The following is a 24,591-nucleotide window of genomic DNA, read 5'->3' on the forward strand; positions in this document are numbered from 1 at the left end:
ACCATCCAGAGAGTGCTGTAAAGCAATGTGGAGAGGTATATAAGTCTATGTGCTATTGCTATTAAGTATTTTTTTTAAAATCCAACAAGCAAATTTGAGATCCCTTAAAGCTCGAGTTTGTTGGACCAACTGTTCTTCAATTAACATTCATGATATGATGAATCTAAATCATATAAAAAAAGGTAGAAGACATTTCATTAAAATTTTCATTTTTGGAATATGTTACTAATAACATTAAGATCAACAATCAGCCTAAAATTAAATAACCAAAAACCAGAATATATCAATGAATGAAGCTCAGTGTGCATGCCTGCATTTGGATATGTCTTGGATGCGAAAGATATGCAGATATCCATTCAGTGCCTGAATGGATATTTTTCAAGGAAGTAATCTGAAGAATTGAAGTCAATGCTGTGGAGTTCATTGTTAAGTTCTAGAAAAGAGCACTGCTTCTCAAAAATAGCATTGATGAACTGGACTAAGTGCTGGAAACACAATCAAAGTCACTAGGAAGATGAAATGATTCCATTCCAATTAAAATTGCAATGCGTACACCTTTCTTATTTAGAAAAAAAAATCAAGCAAGAGTAGACATAATAGGATGTTCTGCAAGGATTACGTGCTCTTTCTTTCCTGTCCTCCTTGTGAACTTTCCATTGGCATCTGATTGCTACTGTGGGAAAACAGTGCTGGAGTAGAGAATTCTTCTCACATTCTCATGTTAGTTTATTTAGGGATTAATGTGACTAATTGGTAACATTCCTCAATAACAAGTATCGGATTATTATAATACTGGAGTAGAAAAAAAGATTGCAGCAGCTGTGTGCCCTTTATGCAGAGGACAGGCAACTACTGGGAGACTGATTTGCATTTTGTCTGCTGGAAAGGATGTTCACTCAAAGGGCTCTTCCAGACAGCCATAGCAAAGTGTTATCTATCAAGCTTTGAGCCAGTAAAAAAGCAGGCAAGCATAAACTGTGTTTCTTACATTGCTGCTATCTTTTCAACAAGAGGAATAAAGCTGAAGAAGGATGCTTTTGTGACACACCTACTAAAGGCCAAGATAATGATAATTATTGGTAGATTCTCCAGCTTTGTTTCCCCTGCCTCCTGCCATTAGCAATAGCACTGCTTCACAGTGATTTACAGTCTTCCTAATTCCTCTCTAATTAGGAAGACAGCTACTGGTCATTTTCCTTAACATTGGGCAAGGTTGGTATGATTTAGTGCTTTAATTTCCTGCCAGATTAAGAGAATTATAATGTATAAATCAGATCTCTATGCAGCAAATTTCCACCTATGTGTGTGATCTGCATGTCAGGCTATTTATGCACATGGATTTAGTGCTCTTCTGAAAGAATGCTAAATCTGGGACCAAAAAGATATCTGGCTGATAGATCACAGATAGAGAAAAAGATAGGAGGTGAAATGGGAAACAATGATAATTAACAAGTTCCATCTTCTGGTTGTTATTTTGTGGATGACAATCAGGGTAGCTAGCTGCAGTGGTGAGACTGCCTAGGAGCTGGGTGTGGAGTGTTGTGCCGAAGCATCAGGGTATCAGGATTGGATAGTTACTTCAACTATGTTGTTTGGTTGTGGGGTAGGGAAAGTGAAATATTTGTAAGTGAGGGGGGGGGAGAGAGGGGGCGTAGGAATACTAAGGTGGTGATGGGCATAGGAGGGTATGGTGAGAGGCAATGCTTTGGCCATTCTTGAGTGCTTCAGTGTCCATGAGTTTCATCTATTGAAAGCTAAGACATTCTTTAGTAAGGCCTCCTGTGATGAGAAGGCTGACTTTGCCTGCATTATTGAGACCTGATTGGGCACAGAGAGGCTATTTCCTCTCTCCAAAAAGTGCCCAGCTGAGTTTCAAGTGTAGCATCAACCAAGATTCTGGGGGAAGTGTGACAAATTGTCATTGAGGAGATTTTGAAGGCCCCCAGTCCTTATGATAGTAGACATGAGACTCTTTTTGTGAAGTTGAGCTCTAGGGATCTACTTGTATATAAATCTCCTCAAAAGTTGCTATGCAGCAACTTTTCTGCCCTGCCTGATCTACACTTGACTCTGTGATTGGGTTTGTAATGGAATTACCTAGGTGTATGGTGACGGGAGATTTCAAAGTACCTTCACTTCACCTGCAGTTGGAGGTGGCTTGGGATTCTTCAGGGTCATTGCAAGTATTATGTTCAGCATCTGACAGATAAAGTTGTTTGTATCTGCTTGGAGTTGGATTCTACATGTTGGCCCTGTAGAGTTGACTGGGGCACAATGTTGCCAATTATCTGTATTGTGTTCAATATGGTTGTTCCAAGGAAGTGGACAGGATCTTTTGGATGCTGACTACTGTCACTTGTCTTCTGGGAAGTGACATGTAATTGGGTTCAAGAGGTAATAAATACCTCTTTGTGGGGAGTGATATTCCACCTTCCTTGAAGGAGGCATCACTGGACTGAGTGGTACTGGACAATTTTCACCTCTTCCCTTCCTACAAGTGGTAAGTCCACAACCTGTCATGGTGCCTGGCCTAGAGAAGAGTCTTCCTCCCAAAGATAAAGACAACCCCAACCTTCATGGCTTTTCAGAAAGTCATGAAAACCTGGCTCTTTCCCCAAGGATTGAGGCCAGGTTTTTACTCGCAGAGGTCTGACAAAGAAGAATGGTGTAGTTGTTTCATGTTTTTAATGGGAGGTCCTTGACCCAGGTTTGTTGACTTTTATTGTTAATATTTTATATTAGCAATTAGGATTCTATTGAATCAGAAAAATGGTTATATCTCATATACTGAGATACAATCTTTTGGATTTTTATTATCTTTGCTCAAAGTAATTTGTTATATGTAAAATCAAGTTTTCCTCAAAGGATCTGTTATGAAACATGGTGGGGATTATCAGGAAATGCTTACATTAGGTGCAAGTGAGCAATAAATCTGAAAATTAATATAGACCTTATTTTTTATATAAGTGAGAAATGACAGTACCTACTACAACAAAATATGGGGTCCTTGGCGCTCTCTGAGTTTGGTGGTTTTCTTGCAGATGTTTCACTACTAAAGTAGGTAACACCATCAACCACCAAACTCTGAGAGCACCAAGAACAAAATGTTTTGGTATATCTCCATTTCTTCAAAGCAAGTTTCAGCTAGGCTGCCATCTATCAAGCAGATCTTTCCTTCTCCCTTGGGCAATACATTTCTACCTTTTCTTGTGAAGTGTTCCAAAACCTTTGATTTTAAGATACCCAGCACTCTCAGTGGAAATGAAGGAGTCACCATGTCTGCTGTGCTGTTTCTTCTCCCTGGAAACTAACAGGAGGGAAAGCTTCAAAAACTGATGTAGATTCCAGACTAGTTTGTGGGCATGTTAAGGAGTCAAGAGAATTTAGAATCCATAAGAATCATTGTTCCTCTGGCATGACTCCCTGCCAAAACCCTTCCATGTCTCCTTTTCCCGCTGCTTGATTCTTGGCATGGGCAGCCTTAAAAGAGGGTTTCTGACATCAGATTTCCCCATTTGAGGACAGAAGATCTTAGCCCTGGAGGAAAAAAATAGGAACAATCCCATAGGCTCTTGGAAATAAATCATCTCATGAACCGCAAGACTGCAGTCAGCATTTTTCATTTTTTTTCCAATGGACCCACATCATACTGTCTCTATTAAATGTTAATAAATGTATTTATTGTTGATTGACCTAAATAGTTAGATCTTTTTGTCTGCATACTGAATGTGTAGGATATTTTAGTGGAAAATTTCCACTTTGAAATATTGTATGCTGTAGATCAGTGGTCCCAAACTTTTTCAGTCCACCCACCCCTTGTTGCTACAAAATGATCCTCAGTGCCCCCCACCCAGTGGTGGAATTCTATTTTTTTTACTGCCGGTTCTGTGGATGTGGCTTGGTGGGCGTGGCTGGGGGCCATGTGACTGGGTGGTTTGCACGACTGAAGGAAGATAGTAACAGTAAAATTCAAAACTGCAACAATTAATTGCACATTTATTCAAAATCCAATTTAAAAATCTTTTTAGTTAATGTTAATTCAACAAAATTGTTGAACATGATCCAGTGATACCAGGTTTTCAAAGTCTGATAGTCATTTATCAAGAACCTTAGTAACTAGTAACTTAGTAAACTCAGTAAAATTTAGTAACTACTTCACTGTTCAGTAAATTCTTAATGTGATGGATGGGCTTGATGAAGTGATACCAGTTTCCCAATGTCTGGTTTTAAGTCACTTAGCAGGAGTCTTAAATCCCCACGTTCAGTAATCTGGAGTCGATTTCTTTGCTTGGGAGAAGTTGGATGACCACACTGAAGCCATGTTCCACCAAATATGATGTTGGAAATGCAACAAGGAGCTTCTTAACCACTGTCCATAGTGCAGGATAGTGATCTGAAATTTCTTTCTGTAACCAAAACTCTTGGTACAATTTCTTAAACTTTGGCTTCAGCTCAATGTCATTTTGCAGCTCTATGAGTTGTTCCTCCACTACCCCATCTTCCTCAGTATCTGAAAATGGATTTATCACCCAATCTGGAATTTCCATCTAAAGAAGATCCTGATATCACTTTTACCCAGCAGTGTCTCCATGCAAAGGAAAAGGATGGCACGAAATATGTGATCGTTTTTTAAACCAGTGGCAAAGATTTCTCTCGCAAGCTCAACTAGAATTTGATTGGTGGGAGTTTTCCTCCCCCCAACAACACCATGCATGATCTCCCCACCCACCGACCGTTAAAAAAAAACCTTTTCACAAGCCAAGCCGGTCAGTTAAGATGCTGGCGGTGTTGGGGGCAGGGCAATTGAAGTGGCGTGCACCACTCTCCTGGGAGGAAGGCAGTGATTGGATGGGAGGGTGGTGACGTTGCTTAAAGGGAAACCCGCATCTATTTCCAGGTTTGGGTAATTTTGTCCTTCTGCCCGCGCCAATGGGCTTTAAACAGTCCATCTTATTCTCGGCAAGTTTCTCCTTTCCATCTGTGAATTAGCTAAGGGGAAGCTACTAACCTAGAGGCGACACCCTCTGCAGCCAACACAATACATGATTTTTTCCCCTTGCCCTCTTAGCACCCCCCCTGCCACCACCACCCTGCCTATTAGTGCCCCCTGCTGCCCCCCATGCCTCTTAGCGCCCCCCAGTCATCCCACCACCCCAAGAGAGCCGGTACCGCCCACAGGGAGGTGGTACCGCCCACAGGGAGGCGGTACCGCCCACAGGGAGGCGGTACCGCCCTTTTTGGGAACCACTGCTGTAGATGGACTCAATGATGAATCCATTCATCAGATGGAGATTTATATGCAATTTTATGCTTCATATCTTGGTAAAACAGCATTAAAAAAATGTCAAAATTGAGGAACATGTAATTACTCTATATGCTGCCTTTGCTTCTCCTATTTGGGAGATTAGCTAGATAAATTGGAATCAGCTGCCTAGCTTGTTATCTGAAACTGGAATCCTACTTTACTGGTCGCCAACATTGGGGGTACAACAAAATCTGGTACAACAAAATCACAAGATTTGTAAGCCCTACAGAGTTGTTGAGAGTCAGAAAGCATGCAAGTTTAATACTTTATTAATCGGCAGATTGATATTTTCTTTCCCACTTTCTATTTTTGTCTTCCATGTGAATTTTATTTGAGGAATTGGTAACCTAATTCTCAAGAGTTTGCTGTAGCTTTTTTATTGTTCAATTGACTCAATATTCCCTTGCATTATTTTCTTAAGAGTCCATCCACTTAGTTTGGATATTATCTGATCCATTGCTTTGGAATTGTACATTAAGAAAGCATCATTTGTGAACATTTGTTTCATTAGCATTTGTGAATTGAATACATATATACTGTACACCAATAGATTTTTTTTTAAAAAAAGAGCAGAATAATTGCTTTAAATTCTTTGCCTAGATGAGGTACATTGTATTCAAAATGTATTGAGATACTTGAGGTCTATTAACATCAAGATTTATTTATTGAGACCATTTCCTGTTTATTTATCAGAGAGAAGAGTTGGTTTCCAGTTTATTTTTGAAGTAGGGAGTAGAAGTAGTCTTATGGTCTGTCAGATCTCTTAGCAGACAGTTTTATGTAGAAATGTAGTGGTGTTTGGTCAGTTGCTTAGGGATCAGTCTAAACAACATCTTGGTTGTGTTAAGTTCAAGTTTTGTGGTTTTCCAGTTTATAGTGACTAGGACATATTCAGTAATATGTTACAATAGTTAGAAAAATATTGAATGTATAATGCCATTGTTGTGGCCCAACAGCAGCCAGCTGAGCTGTTGGTGGAATCTGCCAGCGATGAACACTATGGGACTGCCCAGGAGGCTGAGGAAGACTCTTGGGGGGTGTTTGGAGCAGAGACTAGAGAGGCCTGTTGGCCACCAGGTGGCACCTGAGTCAGGGAGCAGTGGGGAAGAACAGAGGGAGGCTGTCCCTGATGTATATATGCATAGGGCTGCGAGGAGGAGAGAGCAGCTTTGGAAAAAGGGTCACAGAAGGAAATAGGAACAGGTGGCTACTGATTGGCCCCTCCCGGAGAGCTTATAGGTGGGGCGACAGGAGGGGAATTTTGCAGGAAACAACAATTTACTGATCCAGCCATAGAGAAAGATTGGGAGACTTTCATGAGTTCAAGCCTTGTTTCATAGACATAGCTTTCTGGGCTCCCAGCCAAGGGGTTGCTTATCTCTCTCCTTAGTTGTGGCAGACAGCCAAGTCTGCATCCGTATATATTGTAGAAGTTTGGGACAGAACAGCCATTAGCATTTAATTTTTTTTTAAATTCCCATAATCAGTTGAGATAGTTTGATATTTATTTTGTAAAGCAAGCAAATCACAGAGTTGTTTGATAAATTGGCATGAAGTTTTTTACTTTAAACTACAGTAGGGTTGATTTGCTATTACTGCTGTTTTACATTCATTTGTATTGTTCCTGATAGAATTTAAATGTATTTTTTTTGAACTGGGCAGGCAGTAGTAAAATCAGGCATCCTGTAGGCAGTATATTGAACCTGGTACAGAATGAGAATTTTGAGCTAGGGATCTATAGTGCTTTGAGGTCTAACAGCCCCAGTGCTCATGGTCAGCAAGCATTGTGTACCTATTTTTTTCTCCTTCACACATTTTTTTTTTGGAGTTAAGACAAAAATGTGTGGAAAAAAATGAGGAAAACAAAGAAGTATTATGTTTGAATTTCTCTTCTTTGAGGCAAAGAGGAAGCACAATAAAACTTTAATCTGGGGTAAGTGACTTTAGCCTAAATATACATTGATATGTTGACCAACATTACTTTGAACTTTCTTCATAACTATTCATTCCATACATTCATTCATTCAATCAATCAGACTGCACTGTCAGTTTTTAAAAGTGTTTCACATTAAAAAGCAAGCCCATTCTAGTTCTAGCTTCTTGCTTAGCTCGACAGCACTGTTATGGTATTGTCTCAAGGGACAATATCATTGCAGACATGAAAGGGGTTATGTTCTAGGTTTTAACACAAGCTACTCTTTGGTTTTTCACTGGCGTTTTAAAAAATGTATATGACAGTAAGCATAGGGAGATTAAACAGAGCAGGAAAGCAAAGCTTCTATTGCAAAAACAGTATTTCCATCTCTCTCATTCTTTCTTTCTCATTGTCTCCCCTCCCCCGCCATCCTTTGTAGGAATTTAGTGGTTGAATTATCTGATTCTACATCTAGGTCTAAGAATGAGTGGTGTGTTGGTGGGGATTGGTCAGTTTCCCAGGACTCAGAAATCTAGATTGCTTCAGCCCCAGGCTCAACCATATTATGATGAACAAGAAATAAGGCTAAATTGTATGTCATTCTTATGAATGTTTATTAAAATCTATTACACTATATCTATAGCTTAATTGTCCAAAACTGGTGAGATTTCCTGGAGCCAAACAAAACAGCAGTGTTTTAACAGAAGAACACAATTTCTGTACAGTGAATTTCTGGCCCAAGGGCTTCTTTTTAAGAAAAATGTGTTGCTTCAGTAATTAAACTAGGATTTGTAATCCATGAGACAAACTTTATTCTTCATTACCAAACCTGCTCTCTTAAGAGCTATCAGTCCTTGTTTGTATGCTATAAGAAGAGAAAACATGAAGAGAAAGAACAATCAATCTAATTGTGAGGGACATCAACTCCAAGAACAGAAGATCTGGTGCCAATAAAAAAAATTAAACATGGATATATTTCAAACGAGGAAATTCCCCATTTTGTCTGAGATACGTATTTATAATATAATACAATACAATAGCAGAGCTGGAAGGGACCTTGGAGGTCTTCTAGTGCAATCCCCTGCCTAGGCAGGAAATCCTATACCATTTAAGTTGTTGTCTAAGGTATTAATAGGTTGGCTTGCTATTTGGGGTAAAGCCCTCACAAAATGCAAATGGAACAAAAAGATGTATCTGCAAGCAGCTCAGAATGCTTGGGCCAGGATAAAATATTATGTGGAGAGTGAACAGACAATTCCCATCTCAAGATGGCCCAAAGTCTGTTGATTTGAAGAGGTGAAAGAAAAGGGCTTACTATTTAAACTCTGGTGCTGATGTGTAGATGTGCAGATGTGCAGATGTGGAGATTTATGATATGCAACAGGAAGATCTTCTGTATAAATATGAGTCATTTCTTGTCTGCAGTAAAAGACCTCTGAGTTTATAAAACTTTTGTTAGGTGTTTTGTTTTGTTTTTTTGTATTTTGTATTTACCCTCATACTTCCCAAAACATGTTTAAACTTTTATTGTCATTGGAACATAAAAATGTAGATAAAGCTGCATTATCATTTGTATTTTACCCAGTCCTCTGCCTGATTTAATTAAATAATTTGAAATAGATATTGCAATCATGGGGGAACACCATAGATTCTTAGGTTATCCTTAAATTATTTTGCTACACAATGGCACAGAAGACCTTTCCATTACACTGTACTCTAACACAGGGAAGACAATCTTGTAGTTCTCTAGATGTTGTTGTTGAACTTCATTTTTCATCATTCTTCTTTCCTGCCCATGATGACTAGGGCTAATGGTTTTTTCACAGTATCTAGAGGGCTTTCAAAAACAACAAAATGCACATATAGTACTTCTTTTGAAATAATTAGGTTATTTTTGTCCAAATTCAATTACTATCAATATTTGTTTGTCTGAGTTAGTAGATGTCCTACTGATCCTTATTTAGCTTCACACTTTTTCAGAACACTTGACCTGATGAGATCTTTGCCCATTATATAATAATAATAATAATAATAATAATAATAATAATAATAATAATAATAATAATAATAATAAATAATTAGATTTCTAGACCGCCCCCTCTCCCTGAAGGGACTCGGGGATTTATTAGATAATCATGTTTTGACCTGTGCTGTTACTTATAAATAAACTAAATGATTTTTAGGGAATGGCATTTTGCTTTTTGAGAATTTGGCATTGTAAAATAAAAGAATGTAAAAAAAAAACCACTGTTGTACTCTTTGTACATATTTTCTCACAGTTGGAGAATTGTTCTTGTAGAATTGCCCAATCAAGACCAAATTTCATGAAGAGGCAATCTGACATATAGCATTTATGTGATTCAGCAAGGTTAGAAGGCAACATTTATCCCAATTCATTATTGTATATAAAATTATTCTCAATTTACTTTTTTCTTACATAGACACGTGTCTAAACAAGAATTAACAAACAGTAAAGTAGATAAATTTTACAGAGAATAGGTATCATAGGATTAGTTCACTAGATCAGTTCAATGGGTTTTATAATTTGAAGACTACAACTTTTTATCTTATATACATATAACATATGCATTTTTGTACTGGTTGCTTACCATAATAAAGAATATGCAGTATGTGTGTGTGTGTGTGTGTGTGTGTGTGTGTGTGTGTGTGTTAGCTTTTGCAGACATTAATGCAAACACTTTGAGCTTTCCCTTGAATTCCTTGTTTTCCTTTCAGAAATTGGTCCTGTAACCATTACCACAGATCCTAAGAAATTTCAATATGAACTCAGAGAACTATATGTTCAGGTGAGTGGACTATTTCTTTAATTTCACAGAGGAAATGAAATATCAGACTGTCCTCTATCAGCCTGCATGGGAGGGTAATAGTATAACCTTCATTGTATTAGAAGAAGAACTCATGCATGTATCAAGCTAAATGTCAGGGAAATTTAATTCCCATGTTCCTAGCTTAATACTTGCAGGAGAGTTCGGTGTCACGGCATTCTAAAAGGTGACTTACTATCTACAGCTGCATTCTAAATTAGTGCAATTAATTCTTAATTGTAAAGCTGCTTGCAGTAACATTCTCCATTTTATTATTTTTCTCTAGCATAGCATAGGAAGTTACTCAATTATCTGGGTTAATTCATATATTGTGGCTGGTTGGAAAGTTCCATGCGCCTCAATTTTGGAAGTAGATTCTAAAACAAAACATCCATTGAACTAGAGAGATCTGCAGATTGAAGGTAAAGATAACCTCACTTAACTTGATCTCTCTGGATGCTCACTGCGATGATGGGGATTGAAGTCCAGCATGTCTAGAATATGATACATGATGTTAGGGAAGACTTGAGTTGAGAGGAATTAAATCTCATATCATACAATCCAAACAGAACAGTATCTTCAGAGTTGTAACCACTACTGAAACTATGCGTTTGGAATGCTCAAAGCATCCTGATAGCAGTTGGAATAAATAGCATTGTGCAAGACATTATTGGATGGGAAGAAGGAGAGCAAAGGACTCTTCCTTCCTTCCACTACCCACAGAATAAATAAATTAATGGATGGCTTATTTGTGTGGTGGAAGGGGAAGCTGGACTTACAAATTTCCTCCTCACAAAGTAACGGGTAGAAAACAAGTCTTAGGTACCTATTATTCTCTACATGGCTTTCATTAACTTGATGAGAGGCAAAAGAAAAAAAATGTTTATTTCCCTCCTCCAGCTGATCTCTGAAGTGGCCTTCCCCAACCTTTGGAATTCTAGTGGGTTTTATAATCTCTGCCACACTAGAGGTTAGGAAAGAACATTCTAAACTAGGGTCTCCAAGCCTGGCAGTTAAAAAACTTGTGGACTTCAACTCCCAGAATTCCTTAGTCAGCCATTTGGCTGGGGAATTCTGGGAATTGAAATCCAGAAATCTTAAAGTTTCCAAGTTTAGAGAACCCTATTATGAATCATGCTTCACTGCTTTTCTGCCCTCAAGCTCTTTGATTGTTTTAATATGAGTTGCTACAACGAAGGACTCAGACGTGGGGCTGCATCCAAAGGCTGAAGGTTCCACAGATAATGCAAATGATTTTCCTTCTTCTTTCTTTGGAATCTTCTGGATTGTACCAACTGATCCATCACTTAAAATATCATAAGTTGTAAAATGAAAGATTAAACATAGGAAATTGTTTGCTAAAATAGTTGTTTGTGTGATTCTGGAAGGACATCTTCTTACGTGCCCAAGATATATGCACATTGCGGAATGGGGAAGAGAACAAAAGAAAAATGTGACTTAAGAAAAGAAAAAAACCCATCATTATAACTTTACAGCAATGAGACATATTTATGCTGCAGGGAAGGGAAAAATGTATGTTTTTCATTAGTTAGGAGAGTAAAGAATTAGTGTCATAATTTAATATCAAATGAATAACGTACTGAAGTAGTGGAACATTTTTTTTCCAAAGGAGGTTTTCAAATAATATTCACTGCAGGAGTTGTGGTGATCAAATACAACAGCCCAATTGAGTGGGGTTATTTCAGGATATGTCCTATATATTCCTGGCAAAAATAAAGATAAAAGAGACAGAAACAATACAATTATGCTGTGGTAGAAAATTGTTCAACACAAGGAAGCTAGTTTAAAGTATATTCACAATAGGCATATTAATAATCCTATCCTTCTCCAGTCTGGCACCTTTGGGTTGTATCTTAGGAGTCATTTGAGAGCATTGAATATTTTGATTGAATTTGCAAATGTAGAACCAAGACCAGAAAACTCTGGTATCTCAACATTCCAACTTGATTTAAATCAGTGTTTCTCAATCTTGGCGACTTTAAGTCCTGTGGACTTCAACTCCCAGAATCCCCCAGCCAGCTGGCTGGGGAATTCTGGGAGTTGAAGTCCACAAGACTTAAAGTCGCCAAGATTGAGAAACACTGATTTAAATTAAACTTGACACTCCAACTTGAATTAAATCGATTTTATACAATCACAATCTGGTCCTTTCTTGATGTATTGAAGTTCTTCCCCATAATCAAATTTTCAAGATGAATTTTGAGGAAGTATTGTGAAGCTGTTATTGTACTGAGATACACTATATTGGGTAAACCAAAGATAGAATATAGTATCCATTTTTGTGCATTTTCTCACATCCTAATATGAAGATTCTGCATTTTGGAATACTGAACAAGAAAGGGAAAAAATTAACAAAATCAGTCAGGGTAAATGATTGTCTTAAATTTCTGGAATGCACTTCTAAATTTAATTCCTTTGCTGAAAACTAAGAAATCACCCCATTAAGAAAGTAAGTGGGACCATTGGAATTACTTTTTTGGATGAAATTTTTTATTATTCTAACCATAGCTTCTGAAAGCACATGATGAAAGTATATATATGGTACTATAGGCGATTATTTTGCCATTCACCTACAGAAATATTACATGGAAGATTAATTTAAGAATCACAGCTAGTTGTCATTGCCAAACCTAGTTATTTTTGGGGAATCCTGCATTCCCCGAGTCCCTTTGTGGAGAGGTAGCAGCTAACAAATCTAATAAATTCAATTCAATTCCTGCCTCTTCTCTTTGTAACATTTTTTGTCTGTCCTGTTCATGAGCCCATCATGGGATTGAATATGTGAGTCATAGATTTATCTGGTGTATTGCATCTCTAAAAAAGCAAGCTTTTTAAAAAAGCAAGCTTTTAAAAAAAGCAAGCTAGGCCTTCCCGTAGAGTCGGGAACGATAGCACATATGTGCAAGGGGAACCTTTACCTTTAGACTAGAGACTATCACTAGATCAGAATGGAACAAGTGCCTTGTAAATTAATCCTTGTTTACATCTAGTGCAGAAAGATTAAGGAGGTTGATTGGCTAAATTCCTGAACAAGAATCTCCATGAATTTAATAACACAATAACAGAATTGGAAGGGACTTAGGAGGTCATCTAGTCCAACGCCCACCCACCTCAAAAGCAGGAAAATTTATACCATTCCAGACAAATGGTTGTCCAATCTCTTCTTAAAAACCTAACAATTTCTGGAAGCAAGTTGTTGCACTAATTGTTCTAACAGTCAGGAAATTTCTCCTTAGTTCTAGGTTGGATGTCTCCTTGATGAGTTTCCATTCATTGCTTCTTATTATGCCTTCAGGTGCTTTAGAGAATAGGTTGACACCCCCACCCCTCTTCTTTCTGGCAATCCCTAAGATATTGGAACATTGCTATCATATCACACCTAGTTCTTCTTTTCATTAAACTAGACATCCCCAATTCCTGCAACTATGCTTCATGGGTTTTAGCTTCCACTCCCCTAATCATCTCTGTGGCTCTTCTCTGCACTCTTTCTAGAATCTCAACAGCTTTTATATATTGTATCAACCAAAACTGGATGCAATATTCCAAGTGTGATCTTATCAAGACATTATAATTAGTGATCTTTCCAAGAAAAAAATGGTTCTTTTTCATTTTCTCTGTAAGATATCTATCTATCTATCTATCTATCTATCTATCTATCTATCTATCTATCTATCTATCTATCTATCTATCTATCTATCTATCTATCATCTATCTATCTATCTATCTATCTATCTATCTATCTATCTATCTATCATCTACCTATCTATCTATCTATCTATCTATCTATCTATCTATCTATCTATCTATCATCTATCTATCTTATTTGAAAAAGGTACTTTTCATGCCTATGTTAGGTTATGTTTTATTTATTTAATTAATATAGGCTGCCAGACTGCAAATGGTTTTGGGCACCTTACAGTAAAAAGAAATGGAACAATAAGAAATATTAGGAAATGGACAATAGACATCCAGAGAGCCAGATCGAAAAGCAAATAGCAGGCTACAGGGGCTGAGGCAACTACTCTGCTCCAAGGCCTGGGAATAAAGCCTAATTTTCAAATACTTTTGGAAATTTAGGTTGCCAGCTATAACTGGGAATTGTAATCTGGTAGCAGGCCTTAGAAGGCCTCAACACCTCCAGAATGACAACCAGATTCAGGCTGAAGATGTCCTTGAGTTACCCAGGTAATGAAAGGAGAATATATTTTCCTTCTTTTGGCCTTATTTCTGTACAGATATTTAAGGGCAGAAATAAAAAAAATGATGGCAGCAAATCTCAGTTGTAAGCAATGACTGTGCATCAACCCAAATTGTCCAAGTTGAGTTTGGGGGATCTAAAGGTAAAGCAATCTTTTCTACTTTGCTGTTGGCCTTGTTGGATGTGACTAATTGGAACTGAAGACAGAACATCTGGTAAATATCAGATTGAATATTTAGGTTGCCAAATTTTAGCCTAGAAGATTTTTTTGAATCATGTGTTTAAGTGGTGTACATGAAAAATCAACTGTTATTGTTAATCATTTTGTTTCTAAAATGGGAATCACAGGACAAACCAAAAATAGCCTTAAGAAGATGAGGCTTTTTAGGAATAAAATATAACATACATAACATTGATAGTCAAGATAATATGGTAATTTATCAAAGCAATGTTTTCTTATAGCAGCAGGAAAAAATAATAGGGCTTATATTAATTTTTCCCCAAAGACAGAAAACCATTGCCAATTCACATGAATCATAAAAATATTTCCTTTTAAAACATTCTTCCACCATGTTCATTCTAGCTGCTAGTTGTTTTGTTTGGGGCTTGTCTTGTCTTTCTATTGGAAAATCAGAAGCTATATTTTGAAGTATTGGTGCTTCCAAACAGAGTAATGAATCAAGTTGTAATATATTAAATTTAGCTAATGAGCAGTTTTTATTGATTTCTTAGTTGTGCTTCCTTTAGTTGATCTTCCAGATAGGCTACCGGTAGTTTTGAAAGAAATTAAAACTAGAAATAGAGTGTAGTAGTAACTTGCAAAAATACTGTTACATCAACAGCTTTAGAAGTATCTAAAAATCTTGTGTAAACTATAGTACAATAGGAAATGCATTAAGGAATAAATAGGAACTTGATAATCATATTTTTATACTGTATCCCTGTAGCAGTAACTCAATTCTGAAGAGGGGGTGATATTTTGAAATAGACTGCAATATTTTAAAAACTATATGTGCAGCACTTATATTCAGATGTTGGGTAACGGAGAAATTAACAATGTATGGGTTTAAACAGAATTATGGATATCATTTTATCAGGATTGAAAACATTAGAACTTAGTTACAGATTTGTTTCCATAATTATAATTATGGAGCATCAAATAAAGAAGGTTATATAGTTCCTTCTTCCCTTTTTGTTAGAAAACAGTGTCCCTTCCCATTTACTTTCCTGCTAGTTGTACTGAAAAGGCATTGGGTACACTGATGGAAAGAAAAGTTAAATGAAACTGGGAGGACCACCATGTAATGTAAGGGCAATTCTCCAACAGCTTCATCTCATGCTTCATCTGATATCTTTTTGGAAGGCAGATTGATTTCTAGGGAAACTTTTCAGGACAAGTGGGTAAGAAAGTTTAGCACTAGTTTTGTTCAGGTAACTTATTTTAGTATAATGTAAAATTTAGAAATAGCACTTGTTATCTCAGGGATGCATTGTTCTAAGCCAGCATCTTTATTATTTGGTGTAGATTTGAGGTGAAGTGTGTTAGATACTTGTTCTAACTACAGTGGTTTCCACCAAGGTCCTCTATTCCGGTGGGAACAGAGGTTTAATCCTATTGGTCGAAGGATCTGAACACAAAATGCACACCTGACCGACTCCGTATGACCCAGTTACCGAGCACTGGAACTTGTACATGCTATGATTTGATTGCTTCCTCGAGGCAAATGACCTCATTGGCCTTTGTGAAGGCCACAAGAAGAACATGTTCCTCGGATACTATGGCCGGTAAGTGTTCGAGACGGCGAAAGACTTCTCTGAGCTGACACCACTGCAATCAGTGCTCCAGCAGATGCTGAGGACCCAGTATGCCCCCAAGCTGTCCAAGCACATTCGCCGGCATGAGTTTAACATCAGGAACCAGAAAGAGGGCGAGTCGATAAATGAGTACGTTGCGGCACTTCGCAAGGCCGCCGCATACTGCAAATTCCGAGACCTGGACGAGCTGATTCTGGACCGCATAATTTGCGGTGGGTGGGACATTAATCTACAGAGGAGGTTACTTGCCACATCTGACCTCACTCTGCAAATTGCCTTGGACGAAGCCAGGGCATCAGAATCGGCTGCTAAGTCTGCAGAAACCCTGCAGCGCCAGGGCGCTTCACAGGATGCGCGGAAGAGCACACGCTCACATCGCAAGGCTGTAGAGGCCGAGAGCTCAGAAGGTGAAGAATATGACAGCTGCCGCATGCGCAGTAGCTGCACCGAGCCAGTGGGCAAATTCAAACTGTGTGTCCTGCCTTGCGCTAGCTGTGGAGGAGACCATGCCAGATCATTTTGCCATCTCCGTGACGCTATCTGCCAGTGCTGTGAGCAAAAGGGGTACATCGTCAAGGTTTGCCGAAGCAAGCTTCCCCCGATGACCTGGCAGCCACAAAGCCGACCTAACCGCCAGCAGAGGCCCGACCAAGGGGCATGGTGGCCACCACCATGGCACTCGGAGGGCGACAACAGAATCACCCATCACACCTCAATCGGCCAAGCCCACACAAGGCGGTCAAAGAAGCTGAAGGTCACAGTCCTCATCGAGGGCTCTCCATGTGAGATGGAGATTGACACCGGGTCACTGACTATCATGCCGTGGTCTACCCTGAAGCAGGCTATCCCTAACCTGAAGAAACAACATCTGCCTTCGCAATTACCAGGGGAACAGAGTCCCCGTCATGGGCCAGGGCACCTTCCTGGTGAACTTCAACAACTTCAGTGGCCAGCTCCCAGTGACGGTGGTCAGTGGAAACCTGTGGAGCCTTCTGGGGCTTGATTGATTTGAAGCCCTGGGGCTGGAAGTGACCGGTGTCAATTACAGCACCAACGAACTACTCGCATACCCTATCCCCGAGATGCCAGTTTTTCGCATTGTTTAGAGACTGGTTCCATCTTGCTTAGTGACTTTGCCCGCCACTCTGCCAGAGACTCCACGATCAAACAGGTTTTGAACTGGGTGTGGAGGGGGTGGCCCAAGGGGCCTGATGGGGCTGATTTCAAAATGTATTATCATAAGAGAAATAACCTGTCTGTTGTTAAAGGCTGTTTACTGTGGGGGGACCAGGTAATTGTTCCACCCAAACTGCACATTGCAATATTAGAGGCTTTACACGTAGGGCACCCTGGAATTGTCAGGATGAAGTCTTTGGCTAGGAGTTATGTGTGGTAGCCTAACATGGACAGGGAGATCAAAGAATGGGTGGCTACCTGCACACCGTGCCAGGAGTCGAGACCAGCACCTCCAGAGGCTCCCGCTAAGGAGTGGGAGCGACCTCAAACACTATGGTCTAGGGTGTACATTAATTTTGCTGGCCCAGTTCATGGCCAGACATTTCTCGTAGTTGTGGACACCTACTCAAAATGGTTAGAGGTAGTCCTGATGACCTCTACTACAGCAGAAGCGGTCATCAAGGTGCTACGGAGACTTTTCTCCATGCACGGCCTGCCCGACATCTTGGTCTCTAACAATGGGCCCCAATTCATGGCCATGCAATTTGAGACCTTCCTAGCAGCTCAGAGAATCAGGCATGCCCTGGTTGCGCCATTCCATTCGGCCTCCAATGGTCAGGTGGAGAGAATAGTGAGATCTGCAAAAGAGGCCCTCTCTTGGATGGGCCCGGGAGATTGGCAAACACGGGTTGACCACCATTTGCTAATCCAGCACATCACACCTAGTGTCACTACAGGGAGAAGCCCCTGCGAGCTTTTCATGGGTCGCTGGTTAAGGTCCCACTTATACCGGCTACATCCCAATTATTCTGCCTCATCGCCCCCAGACTCCACAAGCAAGATTCGGACATTTAGTGTAGGGGATTCTGTATACGCCCACAACTATGCCGGGGGAACTCTGTGGATTCCTGCCACAGTGATAGGCATCACCGGCCCTCACTCTTATCTCCCAGAGCTCGAGGATGGTAGGAATTGGAGAGGGCATATTGACCAACTCCGTGGCCACCTCTCCAACTCCACTCTTAGACAACCAGAGGTAACTCCTGCACAAGTTAGCCAAAGCCCTACCCAAATGGAGCAAACACTCACTCCTTCCACGGCCAGCTCAAAACCGGGAAAGTTATCTGGTTATGTTGTCGGCCCGCAGCGAGCTCCAAGTCAACCGGCTCTAGAAGCTCCAGCCGTGGCCTGTGAAAGATTCCAGGAGCTTCCACCAAGCGGAGCTGCAGAGCAAACAGGTCCATCCAACCTGTCCAAGGAAACCCCTCCTACTGAACTGCGCAGGTCAGGCAGAGCTACCCAAAAGCCACCTACCTGCGTGACTACGTAACAAGTAGGCTCTAACTACAGTGGTTTCCATCAAGGTCCTCTGTTCTGGTGGGAACAGAGGTTTAATCCTATTGGTCGAAGGGTCTGACAGCTCCCTATAAAAGGGCTGCTGTAAGACTCAACCTTCGCTGGATTGTTCTCACTTCTTGTACTTAATAAAGACCTGCTGTTACTGTTAAGCCTGTGTGTGCCTATCCATTACCCAATCTAACGAAATGAGAACCTGGAAAACCTGCCTTAAACAATTGGGGTTTTCACACTTAAAACCCTACACCCATGATATGCAGTAGGCTTAGTGAATATGGAATTTTGTAACTCTTTTTTTTTATTTTTCAGACTGATTTTGATTTAGGTCTCTTTGTTCATTTTCCTGTTTGCCATAGGGAGGTGGTGATTGTCCAGAGATGAGCATTGGAGCCATCAAAATTGCTCTAGAAATTTCTCTTCCTGGTTCATTCATCTATGTATTTACTGATGCACGGTCCAAAGATTATAAACTGACTCATGAGGTTTTGCAGCTGATTCAGCAGAAGCAATCCCAGGTACGAACCCTCTTATAATACTCCCTGTTCCAAATCACATTGCAACTGTTCTATAAAGTGTGTATTCTGTGCAAAAGGTAAACAGTGCTATGCTCTTCTATTCAGAAATGAATCTTAGTATATGAGGCTGATTTTGTTATTGTATGAATATTATTTGTTTATTATATCTTTGTTGCAAGCTGTTTAAAGGCAGAATGGTTGAAATGGCATAAAGCATTCGTTCATTCATTCATTCATTCATTCATTCATTCATTCATTCACTGGAGATTTCTGTCTAATATATCTATCCTCAATTGCGAGGTAAATCAATCTAATTCCAATTAATAATAATGAGGCTCAAGCAATATTCATCTATGATTTTCTACCATATCTATTCATCTTACAATTTCTATGTTTCCACTTGCTATGGTTCCATTCATGAGATTAAAGAAAATATTTGCTTTCCCCCTGATATTTATTTATCAAATTTATGTAGCCAAAATACCCTCACCTGTGCCAAGAGTGTAGTCACAGCTTAGCAGACCATAAGACTGGAAGAAGTTAAAATAAAAATTGGATGGGGGTAACTCCAAAACAATTCAACGAAGATTAAGCATGCTCAACCATGGGGTGTAGGAGAGGATGGAAAAGTTGATATGGCACAGAATTTAATGGGATATTATTGGAAAAGACATAAGACATTCTACTGTTTTCTTGCACGTAATTTTTGTATGTTTGTTTGTTTGTGTGTATGGTAATTTCTTGGACTTTCTGGAATGATGAAGCAAAAAGCTAAAACCTTTGAGCTGTCCAGCAGCTGCTGCTGTTCTGATGTTATTGTTCGGAGTTGAAAGTCCAGATGCAATTCAGACTGCAAAACATAATCTGGATCATGTAGCCGGAGAGGAAGAAAAACACAAGAAAGCAAGAGACTCTAGCTGCAACATTTTTTAAAAAGTTTTTTATTTTTTCATTTTCATAACATATAATGACATGTATACTATTACATAGCCAACGCCATATTGTATTATTAAATGTTTACATCAATTCATCTTACCAACAACTCCCAAAAATCAATTATCGGCACTTCTGCTCTACATACACCATATTTGTACTTTATCCATCACTTTCTTCTCCCTCTCTCCCTCTCTCCTCCCCCTCCCTACCTCCTTTGTCATCCTTCCCTTCTAAACATATATAAAATATATATTAATTACTAAAAAGGAGGAGAAAAATTAAATATGTATATTGAAAGAGAATTATAAATACCATCAACATGCTCAAGAGGCCTTCCCTCTCTATATATATATATATCAGAAAAGTATACATATATAGCCATTGTGCTGCAACTTTTAACTGCTTCATTCAAATAGACCTTTAGTCTGGCAATTCCAGCAGTTATTTAGTTAAACAAAGTAAAATAAAAGCAAACATTTTTCTAGATGAGGAGTGGCATATAAGTTAAACAAACAAACAAACAAGACTAATTAAAATGTGTAATTACATACTGTGTTTCCCCGAAAATACGACAAGGTCTTATTTTCTTTTTACCTACAAAATATGGCTTGGGCTTTATTATGGGGGGAGGGTTTATTGTTTTGGGGTTGCCGGGTGGCTGCTCTCTTGCGAGCGGGCTCCCAAAGAGCTGCTCGTGAGAGCAGCTGCCCGGCACCCCCCCCCCCCCGCTCCAGCTGGGCATGTCAGGGGAAGATTTCACCCTGAACTAAATGAGGCTTAGATCGCGGCGTTTCCAAACAGGCATATTCTTTAAGGTGCGAAGAAAAGAAATAAAAGTTCTGGAGAAACATATTCTAATGAAAATAAGCTTTAATATAAAAATAAGAAATGGAAAATAAAACAAAAACTAACTAATTGTTACATTTTGGAAAAAGCAATTTGTCTACCAGCTTCCCGGCAGACGGACAAAGATCAAAAGGGAAGAGAACTCTCTGGAATGTGTGAAGTAATAAACATGTTAAGCATGCGCAATAAATCATTGTCAGATAAGAACTTATGACCTGCGCAGTAACTCTTTCAGTAATTATTTTAGTTTCAATTCGTCAGTTCAGGCTAGCAAACAATTCAACGCAGTGACAGGGCACAGCGCCACCCACCAACCTCACGGCATCCCAAAGGCGTCAAGCAAAGTGAGCGCCTTTGCCCCCCTCCCCCGGCTCCTGCGGCTTTGCGCCTTCGTGATGTTGGTAGGTTGGTGAGTGGCGCTCTGCCTGGCTGGAGGGGGGGTTGTCCAGGGGGCTTATTATTGGGGGAGGGCGTATATTTTTGCCCACAGGAAAAATATGGCATGGTCTTATTATCAGGACATGTCGCCAATTTCGGAGAAACAAGGTAATATCTAACATTCATATTTATATGAATATTTTGACATATTTAATGTGACCTGCCATTTTTCATTGTTATGAAATGAATGGCTAATCGTTTTGAAATTGAAGGTGTTTATACATTTTATCTCTTTAAAGTTATAGTGCATAGTATTCTTCAGGTAACTGATGTCTGATTATCTCATTTTATCATTCATTTTCATATGAAGACTATTTAAATAATTATTTTTTTAAAAAACCCATTCAGGTTGTATTTGTTCTAACCGGAGACTGTGATGACAGAGCACATATTGGTTACAAAGTCTATGAAGAGATTGCTTCAACAAGTTCGGGTCAAGTTTTTCACTTGGATAAAAAGCAAGTTAATGAGGTATGATGGGAGCTTGTCTTCATGATAACCTAATTGTGTTTTTTTTAAATGGAATAAGAGATATTTAGTTTCCTGAATTTTGCATGTGTGTGTAAGAGAGAGAGAAAGAGGGAGGGAGGGAGGGAGGGAGAGAGAGAGAATGAATTTGTGAATTAATTATGCTTGGAGATAAAACTAAAACCCAGGATGTTATATTTATTTATTTACTTGTAAATCTGTTCTATTCTGTTTCTGTGTGTGTATGAAAATCTGGGAGGGCAAAGTATTTAAATAACAATTTTAAATGCACATTTTAAAATGCATATTTTAGAAGCATGTTTGATATGTTTGAGAGTTCTCTCCAAACATTCAAAGCTATGCAAATTCAAGAGAATAATTTCCTTTTTATTAGCATATGGATTTGGGAGGTGCAAATCAAATCAGCTTGCAGTAGAATTCACCAAAATCAAATAATCAAGGAGCTCTTTTTAGAGAATTACTCAAGGCCTCTTCATGATGGAAGAGAAATGTGAATCTAAGTGTTTCTGGTCTTCTAAAAAAATCCTAATTGCTAGAGAATACTGTTTTATTTTTCCTGGGAGGGTGAAGCTTGCATCTGTGGCAGGTATATGGCAGATCTAAAAAGTACTTAGTTTCTTATTTCTGTATGGGGTAGTGGTTAGATGTAGGACTATGCAAAGGGAGATCCAGATTCGAGTCCAGCCATGGCCATGACAACTAACTGGATGACTTTGGGCCAATGACATTTTCTCAACCTAATTTATTTAACTTCAAGGTTATTGTGGGAGAAAACAGAAAGGTCTGCTGTGTGCACCACTTTGAGTTTTTGAATAAAACAATATAATAAATCTAATAAATACATAAATCTAAATCTAATAAATACATAAATATAAATCTAATAAATTCATAAATCTAACTACTGATGCTGGAATTAACAAACTCCACCGAATATCAGATGTTCTGACTATGACATTTTATATCTTTTTTGTTTTTCTATTTTTTTTCAACTTTTTTCTATTTTTGTGTTTTTTGCCTTTTTTTGATATCTGTCTTTTTCTTTTACTTTATATTAATTTCTATCAGTTTTTATCTTCTTGTTTAAGCATTTGAATAAAAAAATATATAAAAAGATATTGTGAATGTGTCTTGACTTTATTTTATTCACAATGCCAGATTCCCTGTTAGAACAGCAATCCTTTTCAAGAAGATATCTCTAGACTTATTCATAAGGAGAATCCTTTTACTTATTTATGGCAATGTTCTTATAAAAATAACATTATTAAGAATATAATACATTGGAAATAGAGAAACAAAATATGATGATTTCATTAAATAAACACGTTCCATAAATTCTTTATGGAAACTCTGCTTTTCATAATAGCATGTTCTTTCTTTATAACAGGTGAGCAAAAGCAGTTCTATTTCTCCATCTTCTTGTATCTCGCTTTTTTTTTTGTTTTCAAACAAAGTCAGTTTCCTTGCTCTCCCCTTTCTTTAAAAAAATTGAGCTTATTTTTTAAATAATTTATATTGGCTTTAATGTAAAGAAATAAGGAAAAAAAGTGCAAAGCAAGGTCTATAACAACAACAACATGATAGTAGATGTAGCAGTATCTGGAGACAGCAGAACAGAAGAGAAATTGGAGAACATAACAAAATACAAAGACTTGCAAATAGAATGACTTTGGCAAAACGAAACGAAGAAAGTACATTAGTGATAGGTGTCTTGGATACCACCCCGAAACATCTGGATCATCACTTGAACACCATCAGCACTGACAAAATCACCACCAGTCATTTGTAAAAGGAAGCTATTTTGGAACAGCTGACATCCGGTGACAATACCTTTAATGCTATCAAACAGCAACATCTGCTGACTCTAAGTCCTTAAGAGGACTCAATACATTGACAAAAAATGCCAAATCTCATAAAAATACTTGGTTGACTATACAACCAACCATAATAATACAAAAAACAATAGCACCATAAATCTCCCATATTAACCTCAGCTTGGGACCAGAGAGCCAGGTCTGAAGAGCTTTTCAGAACCCCAGGAGAGTGGGTGCCACCACTCTTGAGTAGACTGACACCACTTTCTTCAAGACCAGCGGGACTAATCCTTCTCTCAAAGAGGATAATACAATACCAGTGCATGGACCTACCACTTGGTTATCTCCTGGGCTTCCTTAACAACCCAAGAAGGATCCTGATCTCACGGATAGGTGGACAAACTAACAGATTGGATGACCTCGTCCATTTCTTTGGGCATCATAGAATTGAACTCAGTCCAGATAACCACACAAGACTATGCCTCAGGCAATTCACTTATACTTGCCTAGTGAAGCATATTCTCAGACGTATAGAAAACCATTTTTAAACATTTTAGCCTTGAGCACACAAAATAATATTGGCAGTCTCTTATATCGGTAGAGAGCCAACTCATAAGCAGAGACACAACAACAACCCAACATGGTAATATTGGAATGGCATTGTTTTTCCATTATAACAGAATAATATTTTTTTGCTTATAACCCAAGCTTGGTTTATCTTATTCTGGTATGCAAATGTCATGTTATGATTATACAGGAACAGATTTTCACATGCTTTCTGTACATGGATTTAAGTTAGCCCAACTCCTTGGCTTTGGTATATTTGACTTTTTCCAGCCACAAAAGCAGGTCACAAAAGAAAATATTGACAACATCTGGATTCATCTTGGGAGTTAATTTTATTTTAATCTATGCCAATTTCCACTTGAGACCCTGAGGCTATCA

At 38.7% G+C, this 24,591-nt stretch overlaps 1 protein-coding gene across 1 annotated transcript in view; it reads left to right on the forward strand.

Annotated features, from left to right (window-relative positions):
* Positions 1-24,591, forward strand: part of HMCN1 (hemicentin 1) — a gene marked incomplete at its 5' end in the record, with an annotated part of 236,014 nt that overhangs the window by 18,148 nt on the left and 193,275 nt on the right. The window contains 3 exons of the mRNA XM_081947388.1: positions 9,957-10,027; positions 18,968-19,126; positions 21,695-21,817. Coding sequence (XP_081803514.1) covers positions 9,957-10,027; positions 18,968-19,126; positions 21,695-21,817 — 353 coding nt within the window. The remainder of the gene's footprint in view (positions 1-9,956; positions 10,028-18,967; positions 19,127-21,694; positions 21,818-24,591) is intronic.

The sequence above is a fragment of the Natrix helvetica genome, assembly GCF_964273705.1.
Source record: "Natrix helvetica genome assembly, chromosome: 3".
NCBI lineage: Eukaryota > Metazoa > Chordata > Lepidosauria > Squamata > Natricidae > Natrix > Natrix helvetica.